General features: G+C 30.3%; 1 protein-coding gene across 3 annotated transcripts in view; it reads left to right on the top strand.

Moving 5' to 3' along the window:
• Nucleotides 1–3,770: 3,770 nt before the first annotated feature.
• Nucleotides 3,771–20,853, top strand: part of LOC111686859 (MOB kinase activator-like 3) — a 227,529-nt gene continuing 210,446 nt past the window's right edge. For all 3 annotated transcript variants that reach the window (XM_046950478.1, XM_046950481.1, XM_046950475.1), the window contains exons 1-2: nucleotides 3,771–3,932; nucleotides 3,994–4,144. In XM_046950478.1, coding sequence (XP_046806434.1) covers nucleotides 3,891–3,932; nucleotides 3,994–4,144 — 193 coding nt within the window. In that variant the 5' untranslated portion in view covers nucleotides 3,771–3,890. The remainder of the gene's footprint in view (nucleotides 3,933–3,993; nucleotides 4,145–20,853) is intronic.

Below are 20,853 nucleotides of genomic sequence, written 5' to 3'. Positions count from 1 at the left end.
TTGGATCATTTGGTCCACAATTTTGGGGTATTTGTACCATCTTTTTATGTAATGATATTACATAAAAAGGAATTAATTTAGCTTTATTTAAAAAAGTCCATAAAATTACTTCACAAAAGTATTCGAATTTTTCCTGTATTTCATATTTGACCATATTTTACGAAACACAAAAATTAGAATCGAATGTTTTGGAGTTGTACACTTCCACAATATATTGAAAACTTAAAATGTATAACAGCTGATATCTAAAACAATATATAGAAGACAAGTTTGCCCGAAAATTTTTGACCCTAGTATTATAAAAACGGACTTGAGTTCCAATAAATTGAATTAGCGATAGAAGAATGATTCCAATAATATATCCTGGAAGGTTTAAATACGGATTCTTGTAACAAAAAATATTATTTTTGGACACCCCAAGGGATATATTAAATCCCAATAACAAATTTTGGTTTTATCTCTGGGAAAAAGGAGAAAAAATACAAATATTGCCAAAAATCGCCATTTAAATGATATCACATAAAAAGATGGTACAAATGCCCCAAAATTGTGGACCAAATGGTCTAAAATTATATCGATTCGGTTGATATTTACCCCTTAAAACAATTTTTAGCAAAAAAAAAACATTTGATTCTAATTTTTGTGTTTCGTATAATATAGTTAAATATTTTCATATTTACATATTTACAGAAGAAATTCGTATACTTTTGTGAGGTAATTTTATGGACTTTTTTTAAATAAAGCTAAATTAATTCAAGCAAATGTGAATTTTTAAAGTTTTAAAAAGCGTGATATCAAAGCTAAGGACTGTCTAGACAATTTAACAAATTAATTTATTAATTTTGCATACAAAATATGTTATTAAATTTGGTTTCTTTTCATATTATACCTAAATTCGAATACTTATAAGAGACACTGTATGTACATTAAATATTTATAGAAACATAGATACAAACGTTTTCAATTATTTTCTAAATAAAATTTGGTTATATCTTGCATACATTTTTCTCATTTTATAAATTTTCAAGCCCAACATGAAATGTTAAATTTTAGACCATAAGACATTTCCTATAGTAAGTAATATTTAAGTTTGATAGTAAAAATATTGTAACCTCACAATCGCGACTATCGTTTTGTTTCGTGTTTTCGTCGGCACATACAGTGAATCAATTAAGTAATTTGCCTATGTAAAATAAATTATAAATTTTAGGAAAAAACTTTGTCTGAACAATTATTTTTTTCAAAGTTAGGCAATTTGTTTGTTGTGTTTTTAAGATTATCTTATATTTTAATTTTCTACTAAAAAAAGTAAAAACGTGATATTAACTAACGAGATTTTTGATAAAAATGTGAACATATTGTTAATTTTTTAAGTCAATAAAGTACTTTGCTATTTTAGGGTTTTTGTTTATTTTTTTAATATTGCTGTATAATTTTGTACAATTTTACATTTTTATTATTCCTGTATATTAAAATAAAATTTTATTTTAATATATATTTGACTTAACATGAAATCTCTCATTTCTTTGATTTTATTTCGAAAATAAGAAGTAATTTTGAAAAGGATACATAATATACTAGAAAATCAGTGGATTTGGATTTAGAAGAAATGTTTAGTGGGGTATAGAACTACATATTATAACAGAATAATTTGGTCATTTTGTATTGATAAACAAATACTACATTACGGAAACACCATCTATTTGGTGAGTACTGTGTAAATTTTATTTAGAATTGTATTGTATATTGATTCTTATTCAATAAAGCTAACATTAGCCACTCTAAGTATGGGGATATCACCGTATACCACTATAGAACTATTTACATACTAAAATCATGATTTTTTACCTCATATTTTAAAAGCTTTATTTTTTAAATAAAATACAGTAGGCGTAGTTGGATCTGGATAGTTATTCTTGATTTGGGTTCTAACTATATATAAGTATATGTATTAGCTGAAAAATATTACTTTTGCCGACCTCAGGTCACAAAGTATACAGAGATGTCACTTTTGACATTTGAAAAAGTCTAAAATCAGCTTTTGTTTGATTTTGAAATTGTTTGGTGAGAAGAGGTATATAAAATACAGCTAAAAAAATCATTGAATTCGTTTTGTGCGAAAGAGAGGGAAATAGCTTTTTGCTCGTGATGTCTCTGTATACCCTGTGCTCATGTGATGAGAACCGCCTCTATTTGTAAATATCTAAATTAATAATTCTTCCCGTACCACACGATAGGCCACTTTATATTGTTTCCAAGCAACCTAAGGTCTGTTGAGAGGTCTAAAGTTAAACATAGTGTTCTTTTAAGTTCGTATATGGGCTTTGGAGAAGATAAAGGAGGAATTCAATGATTTTTGCTTGGTGAAGTCATTTCAACAGCTGATTGCTTTTTTTGTCCACGGAAATTTAGCCCGAAGCTGTCAAACTCCATATAAAAAAATTCTCTCTCATACCCGACGCTATCAAACTACATATATAAAAAATTTAATGAATTCGCCGCAAAATGAAATGCCTTCACCTTATAGTCTATTCGCCTTGTCGCTCTCCTTTGGCAGTTAAAGATTTTGGAAGACAATTCAGTGCGTTTTTTAATAGTTTTTTGTGTTATTTCATAAATTTCTATATTTTTTAATGATTAATTAAACATCTCGTAATTAAATTTCATTGATTCAATTGCGATCCTCACACAATGAGGACATGATTTTTGAAAATTACAATTGCAAAATACTTAACACGTGCCCTTTAACAATAAAACAATAAATTCCAAAAAGCAATTAAAAAATAATTTGAAAATCCCGGTGAATTTAACTGGAATTTTCAGTATGCAAAATACTTTATTGGCGTGCAAATTCTAATGAAAAATAATAAAATACAACGACAAATGCACCAAAATTATTATTTAAATATTTTTTTCCTGGTTTTCCCATTCTACACAATCTCTATTTTCAACTGAAAAACATATATTGACGTTTTACCTGCTTTTTGAATTTTATTTATGAACAAAAAATAAAATTCTCTTAAAAAAGTTAGGAAAAAAACTTAGTTGATACACTGCATCTTTCAGAAGTGACATAAATATACAAACCAAGAAGATGGAAATTCGGAAACAATATATTTAGTTACTGTAAAATGTGTTTTCTCACCTATCATTCAGAATTCCTAAAACGTATACTGCCGGATTGTCGAGAACAAAACAACTTTGATCATTCGTATTCATAATTTTTTTTCATTATTTACATTTGTTGGTGTAAATCATCCGCTGTATGTGCAAGTTTCAAGTTTACTATCGAAAACCGTTTTCAGAAACTGCTAATTTTGACTGATTTTTTCACTAACTCTTTTTGCCGAAAATCTACAAATTTTTCACTTTGTATTGAAATACTCTAGAGACATCTAATTTTTCGCAAGCGACGTCCCCAGATTTTGATGGAACTAGTTATTCACTATCGAAATCCGTTTTCAGAATCCGAATTTTGCCTGATTTTTTACTAACAACTTTTTGCTGAAAATATCAAAATTTTCACTTTGTATGGATGGACCCAAGGTATATTTTATAAGGTAGTGTGATCGGCAAATTCAGAATACCAAGCAAACTCCTCGTGCTTTTATTGTGTATTTTTATGCCAACAACAACATTCGTGTACATATGTTAAAAAAATATTTTTCAAGCGGTTGATTTACAAATATTTAAATGTTAACAGGAGTGTCTATAATTCAAAATACAATGTATTTTGTCATATTCCTTCCTTGGTGCTTTTTTCATAATAAGTTGGCAACTATGAGAAATTGTATCAGCTGTGAATATTAATGATTAAAACAATCTATAAAGTATTCATTATTGGCTTATATATATTTTTAAAAGTGAAGCTGATCTATTAATAAATAAAAATGGCTTTAAATGGGTTTTTAGATTTTTTTCAAAAGGGCAAAGTATTTATCTCATTTAGGCTTTCGTTAAAATTTACATTATATTCAAATATCTATTTTGTAGACATTCAGGCCAAAGAAAAGGTTCACAGCAGGTACAATACGTTATTCACTACATAAACAAGCCCAAGCAAGTCTTCAATCAGGAATTAATCTAAGACATGTCGTTCGCCTTCCAGAAGGAGAAAACTTGAACGATTGGATAGCTGTTCACGGTAATATTCTAATTTTTCCCTTTAAATTCTAATAATTAGCTAGTAATTCGTATTTTTGAGATTTATTTGCATAAAGCGCATAGTTTCTAAGTTATCTCTAGATAGTTTATTTTATCAATGCCTTGTTGAAGTGTAAAAAGCGCACAACGATATAGAAGTATAAATGATAGAATTCGCAAATTATGAATTGTTAAGAAAAAGAATTTAAGTTTGAAACTTGGACCTTGGCTTTTCCAAAGTATTGTATCAGATACAGTTTATGTACTAAAAACAAGTGTATATATCAAATAAAAAACTATTAAGAAATCATGATTTTACAGCATTACATTTTGTAACTGATGTTGTTGAAACTTGTGAAAGCAGTGTTGTGTTCAATAAATCGGAATAAAGTTCGAAAATTCGGAGTATTATAAGTATTTTATCGAAATTTTTAACAGTATACTACTTCTTGAACTCTGCAGTCAAGGAACCTACATACATACGTCTGATGTCAAAAACCTAAGTCGACTGAATTTAGTAGTAAAACAACTTATAGTAGTAATATAATTTGTTACATATTTTTGTTCCGAAAGGACAAAAAAGAAAGGTAAACCTGTATTAGTGTCAGACATAAAATATTTATGAAGGATTACAAACTTTATCGATTCAATGAATCTATAAAGTTGGAGTTTTTTATACCTTATACCACTATAATGGGGAGGGTATTATGCGTTTATGCTGATGTTTGTAACACCCACCTTAAAGTATGTCAATTGGCTCAGAATCACTTTCTGAGTTGATTTAACTATGTCCGTCTGTCTGTATGTATGTATGTATGTATGTATGTATGTATGTATGTATGTATGTATGTATGTATGTATGTATGTATGTATGTATGTATGTATGTATGTATGTATGTATGTATGTCTATCTGTCTGTCTGTCTGTCTGTCTGTCTGTCTGTCTGTCTGTCGTTGTGTCCATGTAGACCTTGTGCGCACGCTACAGGTCGCAATTTTAAAAATAATGGCACATTCAACTTTTTTAACATACTGACTGCTGTAGGGTATCATATAGTCGGCAATGTCCTACTATACATTCATACTTGTTCCATATTACAATAGAATGTATATGAGCAATTAAGGAGTGAGATCGAAAAATTCTTAACATACATATATGTTTATAAAAAAGAAACCACTAAACTTACAGCTTTATTTTTTTTATTTGATACAAATTATTATTACAATTTACAAAAAAAAAAATATTTTTATAGTTTTAATCACTAGTGATGAAATTTTGAACCCTTTTCGGAAACCCTTCCATTAACGTTTTTATAGTGCTTTCTGTCACTTTGCTCGAACATGTAGTCCATCTCCCTTTAAAATCTACCACACTTTTGGACACCTTTTTTGTACTCTTCAATTCTCTTTTAACAAGAGCCCAATATCTCTCCACTGGCCTTAGCTCCGGGCAGTTTGGAGGATTTGCCTCTCTTTGTACAAATATCACATTATTGTTCTTGTACCACTCAAGTTCTTGTTTACCATAGTGACAGGATGCCAAGTCAGGCCAAAAATAAGTGGACACATTATGAAGTCTTATGAATGGAAGCAGCCTTTTTTGTAAACATTCCTTGATGTAAATTTCGGTATTTATAGAGCCCGTTGTAACAAATGATTGGCTTCTTTTGCCGCAACTGCATATTGCTTGCAATATCAAGAACGTTCAGGGAAATTTTGTCTGCTTTTGGGTCCTAAACTTTTCTTCAACATTCCCTTGAGCATCAGCAACATAAAACTTTTGACCTGGAAGTTGCGATAAATCTGCCAGAACATATGTTTCGTCATCCATTATGCAGCTAGAATATTTTTTTATAAAACTTGACTTCAATTTCCGTGCTCTGTTTTTGGCCTCTAAATTTTTAGCAGCGTTCCTGTCAGGAACTTTTTGAGCCTTGTATGTTTTTAAACCTGCATTAGCTTTAACTTTTCGTACCAAATAGTCCGAGCACTGAGCTAACGGAGCTGCTTTCCTACCGGATGTGTTGGGAGCTCTTTAGAAAATGCGTTCTATTTTTTTGGCTTTAGAAACATCATGTGGACCATTCCTTCTACCTGAACCAGGTTTTCTATCAACTGACAAGTTCTCCCGGTACTGTTTAATAACATTGGAAACAGTTTGACGGCAGACCTTTGTATGCTTGGCCAACTTTTTGTAAGACCAAGTTGGGTTTAGTTGAAAATATTTAATAATTTCAGTACGCACTTTTTTCTGGTCACTCATTTTAATCAGATTAATATAATTGACATTACACATAATAACTGACATGTTTTTCAAAGGTAACTTGATCAAAAAAAAAAAAATCAAATAATACTTTGGTTGAAAAATGTAATGAAAAACGTGTGTTAAGAATTTTTCGATCTCACTCCTTATCAAAGTTTTTCATTTTTGGGTTCAAAAAAAAAAAAAAAAAAAAATCATAAAAATTTTTTGGTGGTACATTCAAAATATTTTCTGTGAATATAAAAAGACCCTAACCCGTGATGAATCCGTTCGCGTTAATCATTTTGATGGAGGGGCGCAAAAGTTAAACCGGTTTTCACCTAAATAAAAAAATCTTAAAAATAGTATTTATATACGTAATTTTTGAAAAAAATTGCACATAATTGTAAAAATAATTCAAATTAAATACTATATTGTTCTAATTACGAAGATTTTCGGCAATTCACACGTACATAACCCGATCATAAATAAAACTCATAGCAAGAGCGTAAAAATTACAGAAATTATCTTTAGTTGCATGACAGCATTCAACAAAGTAGGTTTGTTTCAGAAATTGGAAACAAAATTTGTAAAAACAACAACATCATTTGCAAACAAGAGAATAACTTGCAAAAAGCTCATACACTCCAAAAACTTTTCAGGAATGCTTAGTAATAAAAATACATAAAAACGATATTTTTAATACTTTTTTTTTTAATTTAATATAAAAAGATTTAATCTTTGTGAAGAAAAAACATGTTTATTTTCTTTGGATATGTTTTATCTGTAAAATTTACCATTTTACTTGTTTTAAAACTTGACCATGACAAGCGTAATTATTAAATATTTTTTCTAAGTGTTTTTTAGTATTTTCTCACCACTACAAAAACAGTTTCTCTTTCTGCGCTTGGCTGCAATAGATAATCAATATTTTCTTATATATAAACAAGGGTCCATTAAACTTTGCTTAAATTGAAATTCCATTAATGCTTTATGAATAAATTGATTCCAGGAACAAGCAGCTTGTTTTAATCCGTATAAACTTTTCTTAAGTAAGCATACTTTGTTTGGAGTTTCATTTGTACTAAAACCTGGTGGCTGCTTCATACAAATTGTTTCCTGCAAATCACAATTCAAGAATGCTGTCGTTACATAAAAATTATAAAATTCATTTTCTCCTTTCCAGCAATTGAAAATATTATTCTTGTTGTTTTTTTGTTTGCTTAACGACTGGAGCAAATACTGCGTCATAATCAATTCCGAATTTCTGATTATATCCTTGAGCAACAAGTCTTGCACCGTTCAACTTCTTCTTTTTCATTTAACTTTTTTTTAAACACCCATTTGCATCCAATTGCTTTCCGAACTGGAGGAAGATCAACAAGAACCCAAGTTTTGTTCTCCTTTTAAGATTTAATCTCGTCCTGCATAGCACAAATCCACTGTGACTTCTCCTCCTTAATTGAAATGGCTTCATTGAAATTACTAGGATCAGGTTTTAAAACGGCAGAATTAATTTGGTATCGACTTGGAAGTACTTCTTTATTGGCTCTATTAGAAACACGTTTAACAACATCTGGACTTTGTATAGCATCTTCAAATGTTTCTCCATCACCAGACCATTCGTATCAGAAACTTGAATATTTGAAATAAAACTATCCAAACATACTATTGTACTTTTTGAAATTTCAGTTTCATCGAAACTATTACTCTCATCAGGATTTTCTTCAATTTGATTTTCAACAACTTCACTATTAAGAATGTCTACTATGTTTTCCGTTTCATCAATGTTTATAACAGTTTCTGGTTACCTTTATGACAATTCATAGGAAAGTAAACAACATTCATATTTTCATCTGAAATTTCCTTTTGTAAACTATCATTACTAATTTCTTTATCAGATTCTATGAAAATAACATCACGAGATATCTGAACTTTATTTGTCTTTTGGTCCCTTTGAGTTCAAATCATATCCAATAAAAACTTTTTGAATTACTTTTAAATACAGCTTTTTCCTCTTTTCTTAAGGAACTTGTACATAACATAAAGAACCAAATGTATGAAAATTCTTTAATGATGGCTTTTTTCCATATACCAATTTTTGTTTTTGTTATACTTTTTGAAGGTAGACGGTTTTAAATATAAAACGCCATCATTAAAGCTTCATCCCAAAAATTTTTTTAACTTTGAATTGATCAACATAATTTTAAGCATTTCCACTAAAATTCGATTCTTTCGTTCTGCGACCCCATTTTGTTGTGGTCTATATGGAACTGTATATTGAATTTAAGTTCGGCATTTTAATAAGAATTTCTTTAAATTTTCTCCAATATATTCGCCAGCTCTATCTGATCTAATGGCTTTAGGATAATGGCCGACTTGATTCTTTACTAAATTCCAAAATTCAACTAATTTGCTGTATACTTCATATTTAGTCTTCAAAAGGTATACTGTACAATACCTGCTATAATTATCGATAAATGTTACGAAATATTTGTAACCACTAAATTTTGCAGGAGATATAGCAACTGATTTATAAATAATTTTACAATTTTTCTTTAAAATTTATTAATTTTTTATAAAACTTACATTATATCCCTTTTCAGTAATTTTTCTAACTGATAATAAATTTGAATTAAAATCGGGGACGTAATAAACGTCATTTACAATTAAGGACGCTTTTCCAATCTTGATTTTGCATACTCCCTTACCTTTGGCTTGAGAACTGTTTCAATTTGATACACAAATTGACTGACCTTTATCGTTATAATTTATTTCTGTAAATAATTCTTTATTGCGGACAATATGGCAACTTGCACCCGAAGTTGCCATATTGCCAGAATTTGCCATATTCTATCATCTATGTAGCTTGATTTCCAGCAACCATATTTGAATTCACACTCATATTTTTGTTCTTCTATTATATTACAGATTTCTTATCTTGGGGTGTTCGGATTTTTTACTAAAGAAACATATTTTACCTTCAACTTTGTTTACAGCTTTCGATTTTAATGCGGAAATATTACACCCATCATCTCGATTTGTCTTTTTAGAGTATTCCTCCATTAATTTCCTTTAACGGTTTCCATTGTCAAATCTTAGTCAGGCCTTACCTCAAGAGCAGAGATTAAACCATCATAGCTTGTTGGTAAACTGCTAAGAATCATGGATACTTGTCAATCTTCAGTAAAATTTCGATTTCCAATAGCCCGCAGTTTATCGAATAATTCCATCATAGAAATTATGTATATGCACTTCAATATTCTCACCTTCGACTAACCGCATGCAGCATATTTTTCGCATTAGATGCACCTTTGAGCTTAATGTTACCCGCTCTGCGAATCTTCAACACATAATCCTAAAGTTGCAAATGTTTCCATATCCTTCTTTCTCCAAGCATCTGTGTCCTGAACAGGCTCTTGAATCACGGACCACAGATCTTCCTTCGCCAGATACAGTTTTATTTCCAATTATAATAGTTGTCTAGATTCAGCTTTTCTATTCCATAGAACTTGTCATAATATAAATTCTTTAATATTTCTTGATTCTTGATTACCTTTATTAATATCTTGAATATAATCCTTTATGTTAAATCCTTTTTATTAAATTTCTAGTGAAACAACAATGGCCCATAACCTATTGTAATTGATCTTTCGTGTTTGAAATTTTATTTTAGAATATTATTTTTTCTTCTTTTTTCGATTTTTGTGACCTTTTACTCTTACAGTATACATACGATTTTGGCCGAATAGAAACGCATAGAAACAAAAGTCACATATATGCTTGAATAAAAAACAAACAAAGTAAGAAACAAAACATAAAAAGTAAACAGCACAGTAATCCAGTGATGCCACATATAATCTTAAAAAATATTAAAATTTGTATCTGTACTAATTATACATATGTAGTATACATATTTTTATAATCTCAATTTTTGATTTAATTTCGATTAGGGAGGCGGAGCTCCCTTTATGTACTCTAGTATTAATAATTTTACAAAACAATATTTTTAACAAGTTAAAATATAAACAACGTGTTTTGTTTCTACATGTTCAGCTCCATCACAATTTCCCAAGATTTAATGAAAATAAAACAAAATATTTGCAAATTTAATGAGACGTAGATCTCTCTGTATTTATTTATTATTATTATTATTTTACCTCGTAGAAGTAATAACGCCAAGAGCACGTAGTGCTTATGTTGACGATCAAAAAAGAAGTGTTTTTTACTTTACAAAACGTAAATTGGTGGCAAACAATATTTAGGTACCGTTAACGGTTTACTCGTTAGAATTTTTCAACAAAGTTGTAAATAAAGCGGAGCTTAGTAAGATGCTAACGTCGCAAAAAATAGTATTTGCATAAGTATGTTATCAAAACAAGTGTAAACCATAAATCGAACTTGAACATTGCCGGCCACCTTGCAACACTAAAGAGTGTTGCAATTAACATTGAGATCTATATTTATAGATTTTTATGTTTTTTTTCTTTTTTTATTTTTTTTTTTATATACAACAAGTGATCAAAGGTATCTCACCAGACTGGGCTGGTAAAATAATGGTTCCCATAGAACAAAGTCTAAGGGATGTAGTTTTCTGCAGACTACATACTGATCTCAAAGGGAGAATGGTTTTAAAGCAGACCATGAACTGGGTTCGTAGAAAAAGGGTTCCCATATGACAAAACCTATGGGATGTAGTTTTTCGCAGACTACATACTGCTCTCAAATGGAGAATGGTTTTAAGCAGACCATGAACTGGGCCCCTTAAAAAGGGACATGGTCATAAATGATCCAACCACAAAGTGGTGTATTTAAATTTAGTATATATTAAAGTAGACGTAAATATATTCTTGTGAGCATTTTAAGTGATATTTAAACAAACGTTAAGAAGCGTTAGACGACGTAGTGTATTGTAAATTTGCGATATGTGATTCAAAGTCCCTGGGATTGGCTGGTCCTGTCAGAATCCAGCCAAATACATTTTTTTGTGCCAATAATGACCCTAATATATTTTACTGTACTTACGGTAAAATTATACGATGATATAAATCCGCACCAATAAGAATATCTACAGGCCTATTATCTAAAAGATTTGAATCTGCCAAACGAAGATTTGGCAATAAATTTTTAATATCGATATTTACGGAAGTTGAAGGTAAATTTCCTGAAATTTTTGGTAAAACAAATGCATTTGTACTAAGGATTACTGAAGAGTCAAGTCAGAACCAATTTCCACAGGACAATATTTAGAAACTCCAAAAACTACATTATTGATGCCAGAAACTTGAGCATGTGCAGAATGCGTGGGAAGTTTTAACCTTTTCCGTAATCGTTCAAAAATGTAAGAGCATTCCGAACCCGAATCAATTAAAACGAGGACCTGATACTTATTGTTATTATGAATTATATTTACCGTAGCTGTCCCTAATAGAACAGACTGGCTTTGACTAGTATGAAATACTTGTGAATTGGACGTATATGATTGTTGGTAGTGGGAGTTAGTAGGTCGTAGAACCGCACCAGAGTTCTGTTCCGTAGAAACAGTAGGTCTTTCAACCACAGAATTTTCTAAATGTTGTAAATGAAGCATCGAGTGATGTCGATTATTGCATATATAACAATTATTATTTATTTTGCAACTTCTGGCAGTATGTGTCCTCGAAAGACAATTAGTGCAGAACTTATGCTCATTCACTGTTGAAATTCTATCAGATATTGAAAGACTTTTATAACGACGACAATTTCGCAAAAAGTGGGACTGATTAGGACATAAAATACAAGAAATTTTTCCGGAAGAATTGTGAGATTGCAATGAAGATTCTATATTAGTGGAGTTTGTACCTTTAATTTCTTGAAGAAATTAAAGAATTCTTTCCTTCAGAAAATTATCTAAATCTTTCCATGAAGATAAACTTAATTTGTCCTTAAAGCTCTGTTCCCATAAAATAATTGTTGAACTAGGTAGACGTTGAATACACATAAACACGATAATTGGGTCCCAATTTTCTGTAGGCACATTATAAATAGAAAGTGCCGTAAGAAAACTATCGATTCCGCGCTGTAAGGTTTTGAGTGCTGTGATCGACTCCTTGTCAAAGGCAGGAAGACTAAATAAAAGCTTTAGTTGGTTATGCACCAACATGCGAGGATTCTCATATGCATTCCTTAAATCGCGCCAGGCTAACTCAAAACTATTATTTAATGGATATCTTGAAACGATTGTTTTAGCTTCACCCTCGGTTATCGGTATTAAATGGCAAAGACGTTCTATATTGCTAAGCCTCGAGCTATTAATGTAAATTGCGGTAAATAAATCCCTAAAAGCGGGCCAAGAAACATAATCCCCTACGAAAGAGTCGATATCGCATGGATATCGCATTAGAAATAGATCCTCCACATTCAATATATTCATACTACTTTAAATTCACTAGACTCTAGAGTGTTAAGACATACTTCGTACGTCGAATTAACTTTGTTCCAAAGTCATTTTAACTCCCGAATCTCCAACTTAAAAACGTCATGCAATTCATCATCTAAATTATCAAACCTCACGCGGTATGCAATGAGAGCATCCGATGCTCTAATAAACGCATTTAGTGATGTGACCGACATTTTTTAATACTTAAAAATTGTAATAAAATTAGATGAATTAATAACTCGATATTAAACTACGAATTGACTACAAAATTTATATCAACAAACTTGATAATAGTCAAACTGACCGACCGTAGGGTACCCAATATAAGGGAAGAACAAGAATACACCGTAATGTATTTTGTTGGTAGAATTTACAGATGTAAATCTGTAAACAAACAAACGCACAAAAGAAAATGTAATGAAACACTAATTTAAAATAAAATAAGATCAACAATATCGCTTTAAATTATTGTCCATAGGATCAAAAGAATTTAAATATTTTTTTTGATATAAATTAGAGTTTAAATTAATGCAAAATATCCACAAATATAACAGGTTAATCACAAAAATATGTGTGTGTGTTCGCGAAACAACTATAGAATTTTTTATCACTTGCTCACAATTGAAATATATTTACGTACCTTATTTCGACAGCCGGTTATAAGGCAGAATTGCAAAAGAGGCTAATATATGAGTTCAAGAGGCGTGACATTGACATCGGTACTTATGAATTTGAGTACAAAGATGAAACTGAGATATGTACTCGCTCAACAACGAGCAACATGGACTTAAACACAATGTTTGCTGCTATGATGGAGGAATTTGCCGAAGTTCAAGAAGCATCTAAAGCCAACAACGATAAAGTTGCTGAAGTTCAAGAAACATCTTTGCTGAGTTTAAAACTGTAGTTCAAGAAACTTCTAAGGTTAACTACGAGAAACTTCTGGCTAAAATTTAAGAAACTCCTAAACTCTTAGTTGAAATGGAAGCAAAACTTCAGGAATTTTCTAGAGCTACAGATAAGAAAATTCAAGAAATGTCTTAGGAGAGTGGATGGCATTGAAAGAAAAGTAGCCGATTTAGAAGCAAACATTAACAAAAAGGTGACCGATTTAAATGATATAATGGAGGCACTACAACGCAAGTACGGTGGAGAACATAAAAAGGAATTATACCGAATGGAATTGCGTGGTAGAGTGCAGAAGGCCAATGAGACACTAGAAGACTTTGCATTGGAAATCGAGCGCTTGTTACAGCTTACTTATCCAGGAGAACACCACCAATTTTTAGACATTTTCAAGATAGAATCAGCGAAACTGTAAAAGCAAAATAGTTCCTGTAAGAGTAAACTAGCGCCGTCAGATAAAAATAAAGCCGAACAACTTCTGAAAAGACACGCATCTGTCTTTTTTTAAAAAGTCAAAACCAAGGTAGAACAGCAATTGTGAAACATCAAATAGATACTGGTGATGCGAGACCCATCAAGCAGGCTCCCAGAAGTATTCCTTTAGCAAAACGAAACGAAGTGAAGGCATCTAGTCCTTGGAGCTCGCCTGTTGTTTTAGTTAAGAAGAAAGATGGCAGCACAAGATTATGTGTCGATTACAGAAAGCTGAATGATGTCACCAAGAAAGACAGCTATCCGCTACCTAGAATTGATGATACTCTGGCACGCTAGCTGGAACAAAATGGTTCTTCACATTGGACTTGGCAAGTAGAGATTGCTGACAAAGACAAAGAAAAGACAGCGTTGAGTGCCAGTGATGAATTGTGGCAGCTTAATGTAATGCCCTTTGGACTCTGCAATGCCCCAGCAACATTCGAGCGCTTAATGGAACAGGTATTAAAAGGACTTCATGGGAAGACATGCTTGATGTACCTCGACGACAAAATTGTAATGGGGAGGACTTTTGATGAACACCTGAAAAACCTTGAAGAAGTCCATAAAAGAATATCAGCGGCTAGACTTAAACTTAGTGTGTGTTGTTTCAGATGGAATATCAACAGATAAGAATAAAATAATTGCTGTAAAGCACAGGCCTCGCCCGAAAAATCTCCACGAATTACGCATTTTCTCGGCCTCTGTACATACTACAGACGATTTGTTCAAAATTTTTCCAGTGTAGTTGCAAACCTACATGAGTTGACTAAGAAGTCGCAACCCTTCCAATGCACATTGGGGTAAAAGTGTCGAAAATGGCTCTTAATTCATGGGAGGGTAAAATTAATTTTTTATTGTTATTGTCGTATTTGCTTATTTATTTTCATGTAAAAAAATAAAGTTTGGAAGTAAAAAAAATTTTTAATATATAGAGTCTGTCCGTCTTAGAGTCTGTCAACTTAATTTTAAATATGTTTGTATAAGTGCAAGTCACAATTTTGAAGATATCATAATAAACTATGGCACACAGGTTTATATTGGTCAAAAAAAGGCGGAACTTCAATTTAGTGAGAACCTCTCCGTTATTTCGCATAGCTCCCATACTAATGGACCTTCCGGATATGGTTTTAGAGCTTATACTAAATATGTTTTTTTTATATTCAAAATGGTATGTCCATATTTTATCATAGTTCCCATATAAAGTATCTGTCACGCATTGTTTAGTTTGAATTGGCCCATTATATCACCTAGTTCACATAGAAATTACAACCGAAATGGAACCACAACATTAATAACTTAAAAAATATACCAAATTTAACCAAAGAAATAAAATATCTTAAGCAATTTTTATATTTATTTAGAATAAGGAGATCCAATTCCGCTTTTGGTAGAACATATTTTTTCTTTTCATATTTTTTGCTCATACTTGAAACTATAGGATCGGAGCTTAACAAAAGTCTATTAAATATGTCTTCATTTGTCATGAACTCTATCACAGTTATACTATTTACTTTTTAACACCTGGCAAAAATTATTAAATATTGATTTAAAATCTTTTATATCATAAGGTTTAATGCGTTTATTGATTTGCTCTCTTAAAAAGTCAATTTTATCGTTAAAGCGTTTAATATTATTATTACTGTTCATAATGTTGTATAGTTCTCGGCGAGAAAAGAAAATTGTATTAGAATCCATTCCTAAAACAAGTAAAAATCCATATGTAGGTATTCTAATATAATATTTAACCAAATACCAATTACAAATATTACTAACATCACTTTCAACAGTTAAAGAATGTCAGAGTACAATAAACATTAAAAACATGTGTACCTTTAACAAATAATTGTAAAACTCATAACAAAAACAAAACAAAAAACCAAACAAATCGAACACAAAATAAACAATGTAATCAATAAAAGGTGAGGTCAATAGCTCTGCTGATTACTTTTATTTCGAGCTTAACTGTCAAATGCTTGTTTGTTGCAGCAAAAAAATACAACAAACATAAGCTCAATAAATACGACATGAAAATAAATCAATCATATCAAGCAACAAACTGTGTTGTTTTTGTAAATGTTATACTTGTTATAGAACTGTCTCTACCTTGTATTCAGTGTGCTCTGGTTAAAGTTAAAACAAAAATACAGAAATTTTATTTTTTTAGTTTAGATCTAAAATTGATCTATATGTATATTTAAATGTTTTTTTAGTAAAACAAATTGCACCCCATTATATATTTTTTAACATTTAAAAAGACAACAATTTTAATTATAATAATAATATAAATAAATAAAAAACTAAGAAAACTAATGTTAATGTAAATATTTTATGGCTACATTTAAAACAATAACGATGTAAATAATGACAATAAACACGAAAACATAACTAATTTGTTCTCCTGTAATATGATTACAGGAGCTGAGTACTCACAGTGGTATAGGAAATTTAGGTTTTGAATTTGGACCTTATAGGCCAACCAGGGGCCCGGCGGGGGGTCCTCAAATTAGGACACCTCGGCTATGTTAAATTTTTAAAACGATCCTATTTCTTCATTTGAGTTCCGAGCACTATAAAAAATGTCGTCGTAGCAGTAAATTATCTCTTATAGTTTAGGAGATATTTGCATTTGAAAATTAAAATTTTAAAATTTTTACGTCCTTACTTTAGTTTTTTGATAATAGCGGGTCCAAATATTCCCGATTTTCGCTAAACAACAAGTTTATATATCAAGCAGTGAAAGAATTATGTAAAAATCATGACTGAGTCCAAAGTTATAGGCATTTTAATTTAAAAAATTAAAAAAGGCGATTTTCTGCCATTTTTTTGGGAAAAAAGTAACTTTTTCTTTTTAAGTTATCTAAAAAGTTTCTAAGAAGATGTATATAGAATTTATACTTTTTGGAAAGCTGACTTTACATAAAATACGATAAATGAAACAAAACCTAAAAAAAAATTGATACCGAGGGGACCAGATCCATCCAAAAAAAACCATATTTTTTATGGAAAATTCAATTTTGAGCAAAAATTCTCAAATCGCATAGTCGATATCAAATTATAGTGACCTGTTTTATATGATCCAACATGTTCTTAATCATTTTGTAACGGGTTTCGATAACCTCGCCCCTGGTATGGATATAATAGGCAAAAAACCAAAAAATCCCATTTTTGGGATTTTTTAAAACTTTTTTGGGAATTCCGGGATTTTTAATAAGAAAATTCGAAATTTTTATTTAATTTTGGATTTTGAGTAAAAAAATCTACCTAACTGTAAAATTTCATCAAAAAATATTCATAAATAAAATTTTTAATGCAATTTGAAAAATTTGTATCTTCGCAAAAACTGAATAAAAAACGTTTTTAATTTTTTTTTTAAAAAAGTATACGACATTTTTTATAGTGCTCGATGAGGAGATTCTATATACGAATTTTTTTTTAAATAGGAACTCAAATGAAGAAATAGGATCGTTTTAAAAAATTTAACATAGCCGAGGTGTCCTAATTTGAGGACCCCCCGCCGGGACCCTGGTTGGCCAAATTCAAAACCTAAACTCGACAACACCTCCTCTTTGTGCATACCAAATTTCAATAAAATCGGATTAACCGTTTAGAAATTACCGAATTATTTCCCTCTTTTTTTCCTATACCACTGTCGTACGTTTATTAAAATCATAATTTCTTAAAATGGAGCAAACTTGTGCAGTTTTTTTCGGAATATTAAAGAAGACTATGTGTAGTAATTTTTACCAATTTTTTCAGAGCTAACAAATGATAACATTTTAAGATGCATTCCATTAAAGTTCAAAAACAGATTTAAAATAAAAAAAAATGCAAAAAATATTAAGAAAACAAAGAGTTTAATAAAATCTATCAAAATATATTCCAAAGTTGAGGTTGATGGTTCCATTTTGAAATATTTATTTTTGAAATTTTTTCTTGTTTAAATTAAATCTAAAAAATTCTTATATTTAAATTTTTTTGGTTTTTTAAAATATTAAAGAAAAATTTCAAGTTTGAAAGCGCAGTACAAAAAATCAGTAAAGTTTAAAAAAATATTTTTAATGTTAGTGATACATAATTTTGTCTAGTTTTATTCGGTACCCAATTTTATACCAAAAAATCATTATTCAAAAACCAATTAATCGCCACTTTTGCGAGATTTACCCCATCGTGCAATGGAGTGAAGCATAAGAACAAGCATTCCAGAAGCTCAAGGATCTATTATGTACGGCACCAATTCTGTCATATCCCACACCAGGAAAAAAGTTTATAGTAGATAGCGATGCGAGTGGATACGGAATAGGCGGTGTACTTTCCCAAGTGGTCGATGGCACTGAAAGAGTCATCGGATACTTCAGTCGAACGCTTTCAAAGCCTGAGATAAACTATTGCGTTACGCGACGTGAACTCTTAGCAGTAGTTGAGTGTGTCAAGCACTACTATAAGTATCTGTATGGGCAACACCTCCAACTGAGAACCGATCACTATGCCCTCAGGTGGTTGCCGCTATTAGGTATTGCGCTAATTTTTGTCTCACTACTGATACCTAAGATGTTATTATTTAAAATTTTAATATTACTAATTAGTCCATTAGTTTTTGCCAAAAATTATTTTGAATGTAATCAAAACAGTGAACCTATTTAAGTGAGCAGGAGTGTAAGTTTTATTAAATAATGGCGACTTTTCACATATGTATGTGTACTTTTTACAAAAAATACTGCAGATAAATTAATGAATTTTGACATAGATACAACTCTTAACACCATGATCAACAAAAAATCGGAAAAATCGGTTCACAATTTCATATACCTCTCATATAAATGTACGTATTCCCGGAAAATGTGTTTATTGTTAATAACTTCCGTTATAATGTCGATATCTTCACAAAATTTTACATATTAAAGTTCTATATCAATAGAATTCATACAAAGGATAAAACTTTTTCATCGGTCCACAATTGGTTATAACTCCCAAACAATATACCTCAATATACCTCTAATTCAGATAAATCACAACAGATATTACCCTTGTATACAGAAACAATACTGTAAATATTTTTTTCGATCGGTTCACAATTGGTCATAGCTCCCATACATGGTCACCTCCCGAAAATTACTTAAACGCCCATAAATCTTCACCTAATTAAAATTTGCCATAAATATTACTTTCAACTCCATAAATGTTACCGTTAATTTTTTTCGAATCGGTCCACAATTGGTCATAGCTTCCACAAAAGGTACCTCCAGAACTCATTACCTAATTTAGTTAATTACACAAAATTTTAACTAAAGAAATGTTACGGTAACTTTTTTCGATCGCTCAAGAATTGGACATAGCTCCCAGACGAGTTCCTCTTCCAAAAATCATAACTCATTATCTAATTAAGATGTTTATACAAAATTTGGCAAAAATATCACATTTATAGACTAAAATGTATATCTTCCTGCCGAAAATTTAAGTGACCTAACTCATTATCTAATTAAGATAAAAATATTACTTCTATTCACAGAAAAGTCACTGTAAAATTTCGATCAGTCCACTATTGGTCATATGTGCCAAACACGTTTCTCTTCAGAAAAATACTTAAATGCATATAATTCATTGCTAAATAATGATGGATATCAAATTAAATTTAAATTTTTTAACGATCATCCATAATTGTCCGTTATTTCCATACTATGATCACTTCAATAATCACTTTTTATTCATTACCAAATAAAGTTTTGCACATTTATCCTTTTTTATCTTTAACAATTTAACTATCAATTTCTTTTTCCTATCGGCCCATGGAAAATCCATTTTCATCGTATTTAACTAGTTGCATTGTCATAACTATAATTATAAACAATTCATGAAGATATTAATCGCGTATTCTAGGTTTATTACAATATGTTTGAATTTACTTAAATTTTTCACTCACATGCAATTTATTAAGCACATTTTATGGTGTAATGTTCAATAAATTTTGCATTTGAAACAGGTATAAGGTATTCGAAATTTGGGGTCTTTCCATTAAAAAACATGGGAAAACTTTTTTCACAAATATTTCACCAATAAAAGTAGCTGGTTGAGGGATTTTAAGATTCGGCACGGCCGAATATAGCATTCTAATTGTTAATGATTAGTTTGTAAATTTTGTTTTTTTTTCTGATATTAACAGTTATTTTGAGAGTTTTATTTTGCGCTTAGAGAATAATAGTTATTTAATAATTATTATATTTCGCTCAGAAAATTATAGTCGTTATATTTTGTTCACAAAACAACAGTTATTTTCAAATTTTTGTTTTACAACATAATAATTATTTGTTGAGATTTATTATTCAATTTATAAAATAGAATATAAATTTTTGAATTTTGATAATATAAAAGAACATTGAAAAGTTTAGTGCATGGTATATATAATTTCAATATGACTGTGCTTTTTATGTCCTGCAACGTGAATAGAGTATATATAAGTTTGTCATTCCGTTTGTAATTTCTTAAATATAATTTTGCGACCCTATAAAGTGTATGTTAATATTTTTATAGCTTTATGAAATTGGACATTTTAAAGGTAATGTTTACCATTTAAGCCTAAAGAATTTTAAAAAGGTGGAAAATGTGTGTTTTTCGTGAATTTTTTGAAAGTTGCTCTGAATTATATATGAATGTATATTTTTATTTCGAGATGGTGG

Source organism: Lucilia cuprina, chromosome 2 (assembly GCF_022045245.1).
Source record: "Lucilia cuprina isolate Lc7/37 chromosome 2, ASM2204524v1, whole genome shotgun sequence".
Classification (NCBI taxonomy): Eukaryota; Metazoa; Arthropoda; class Insecta; order Diptera; family Calliphoridae; genus Lucilia; species Lucilia cuprina.
Note: the sequence above shows the minus strand (reverse complement) of the source record. Positions and strands in the feature narration are given on the sequence as shown.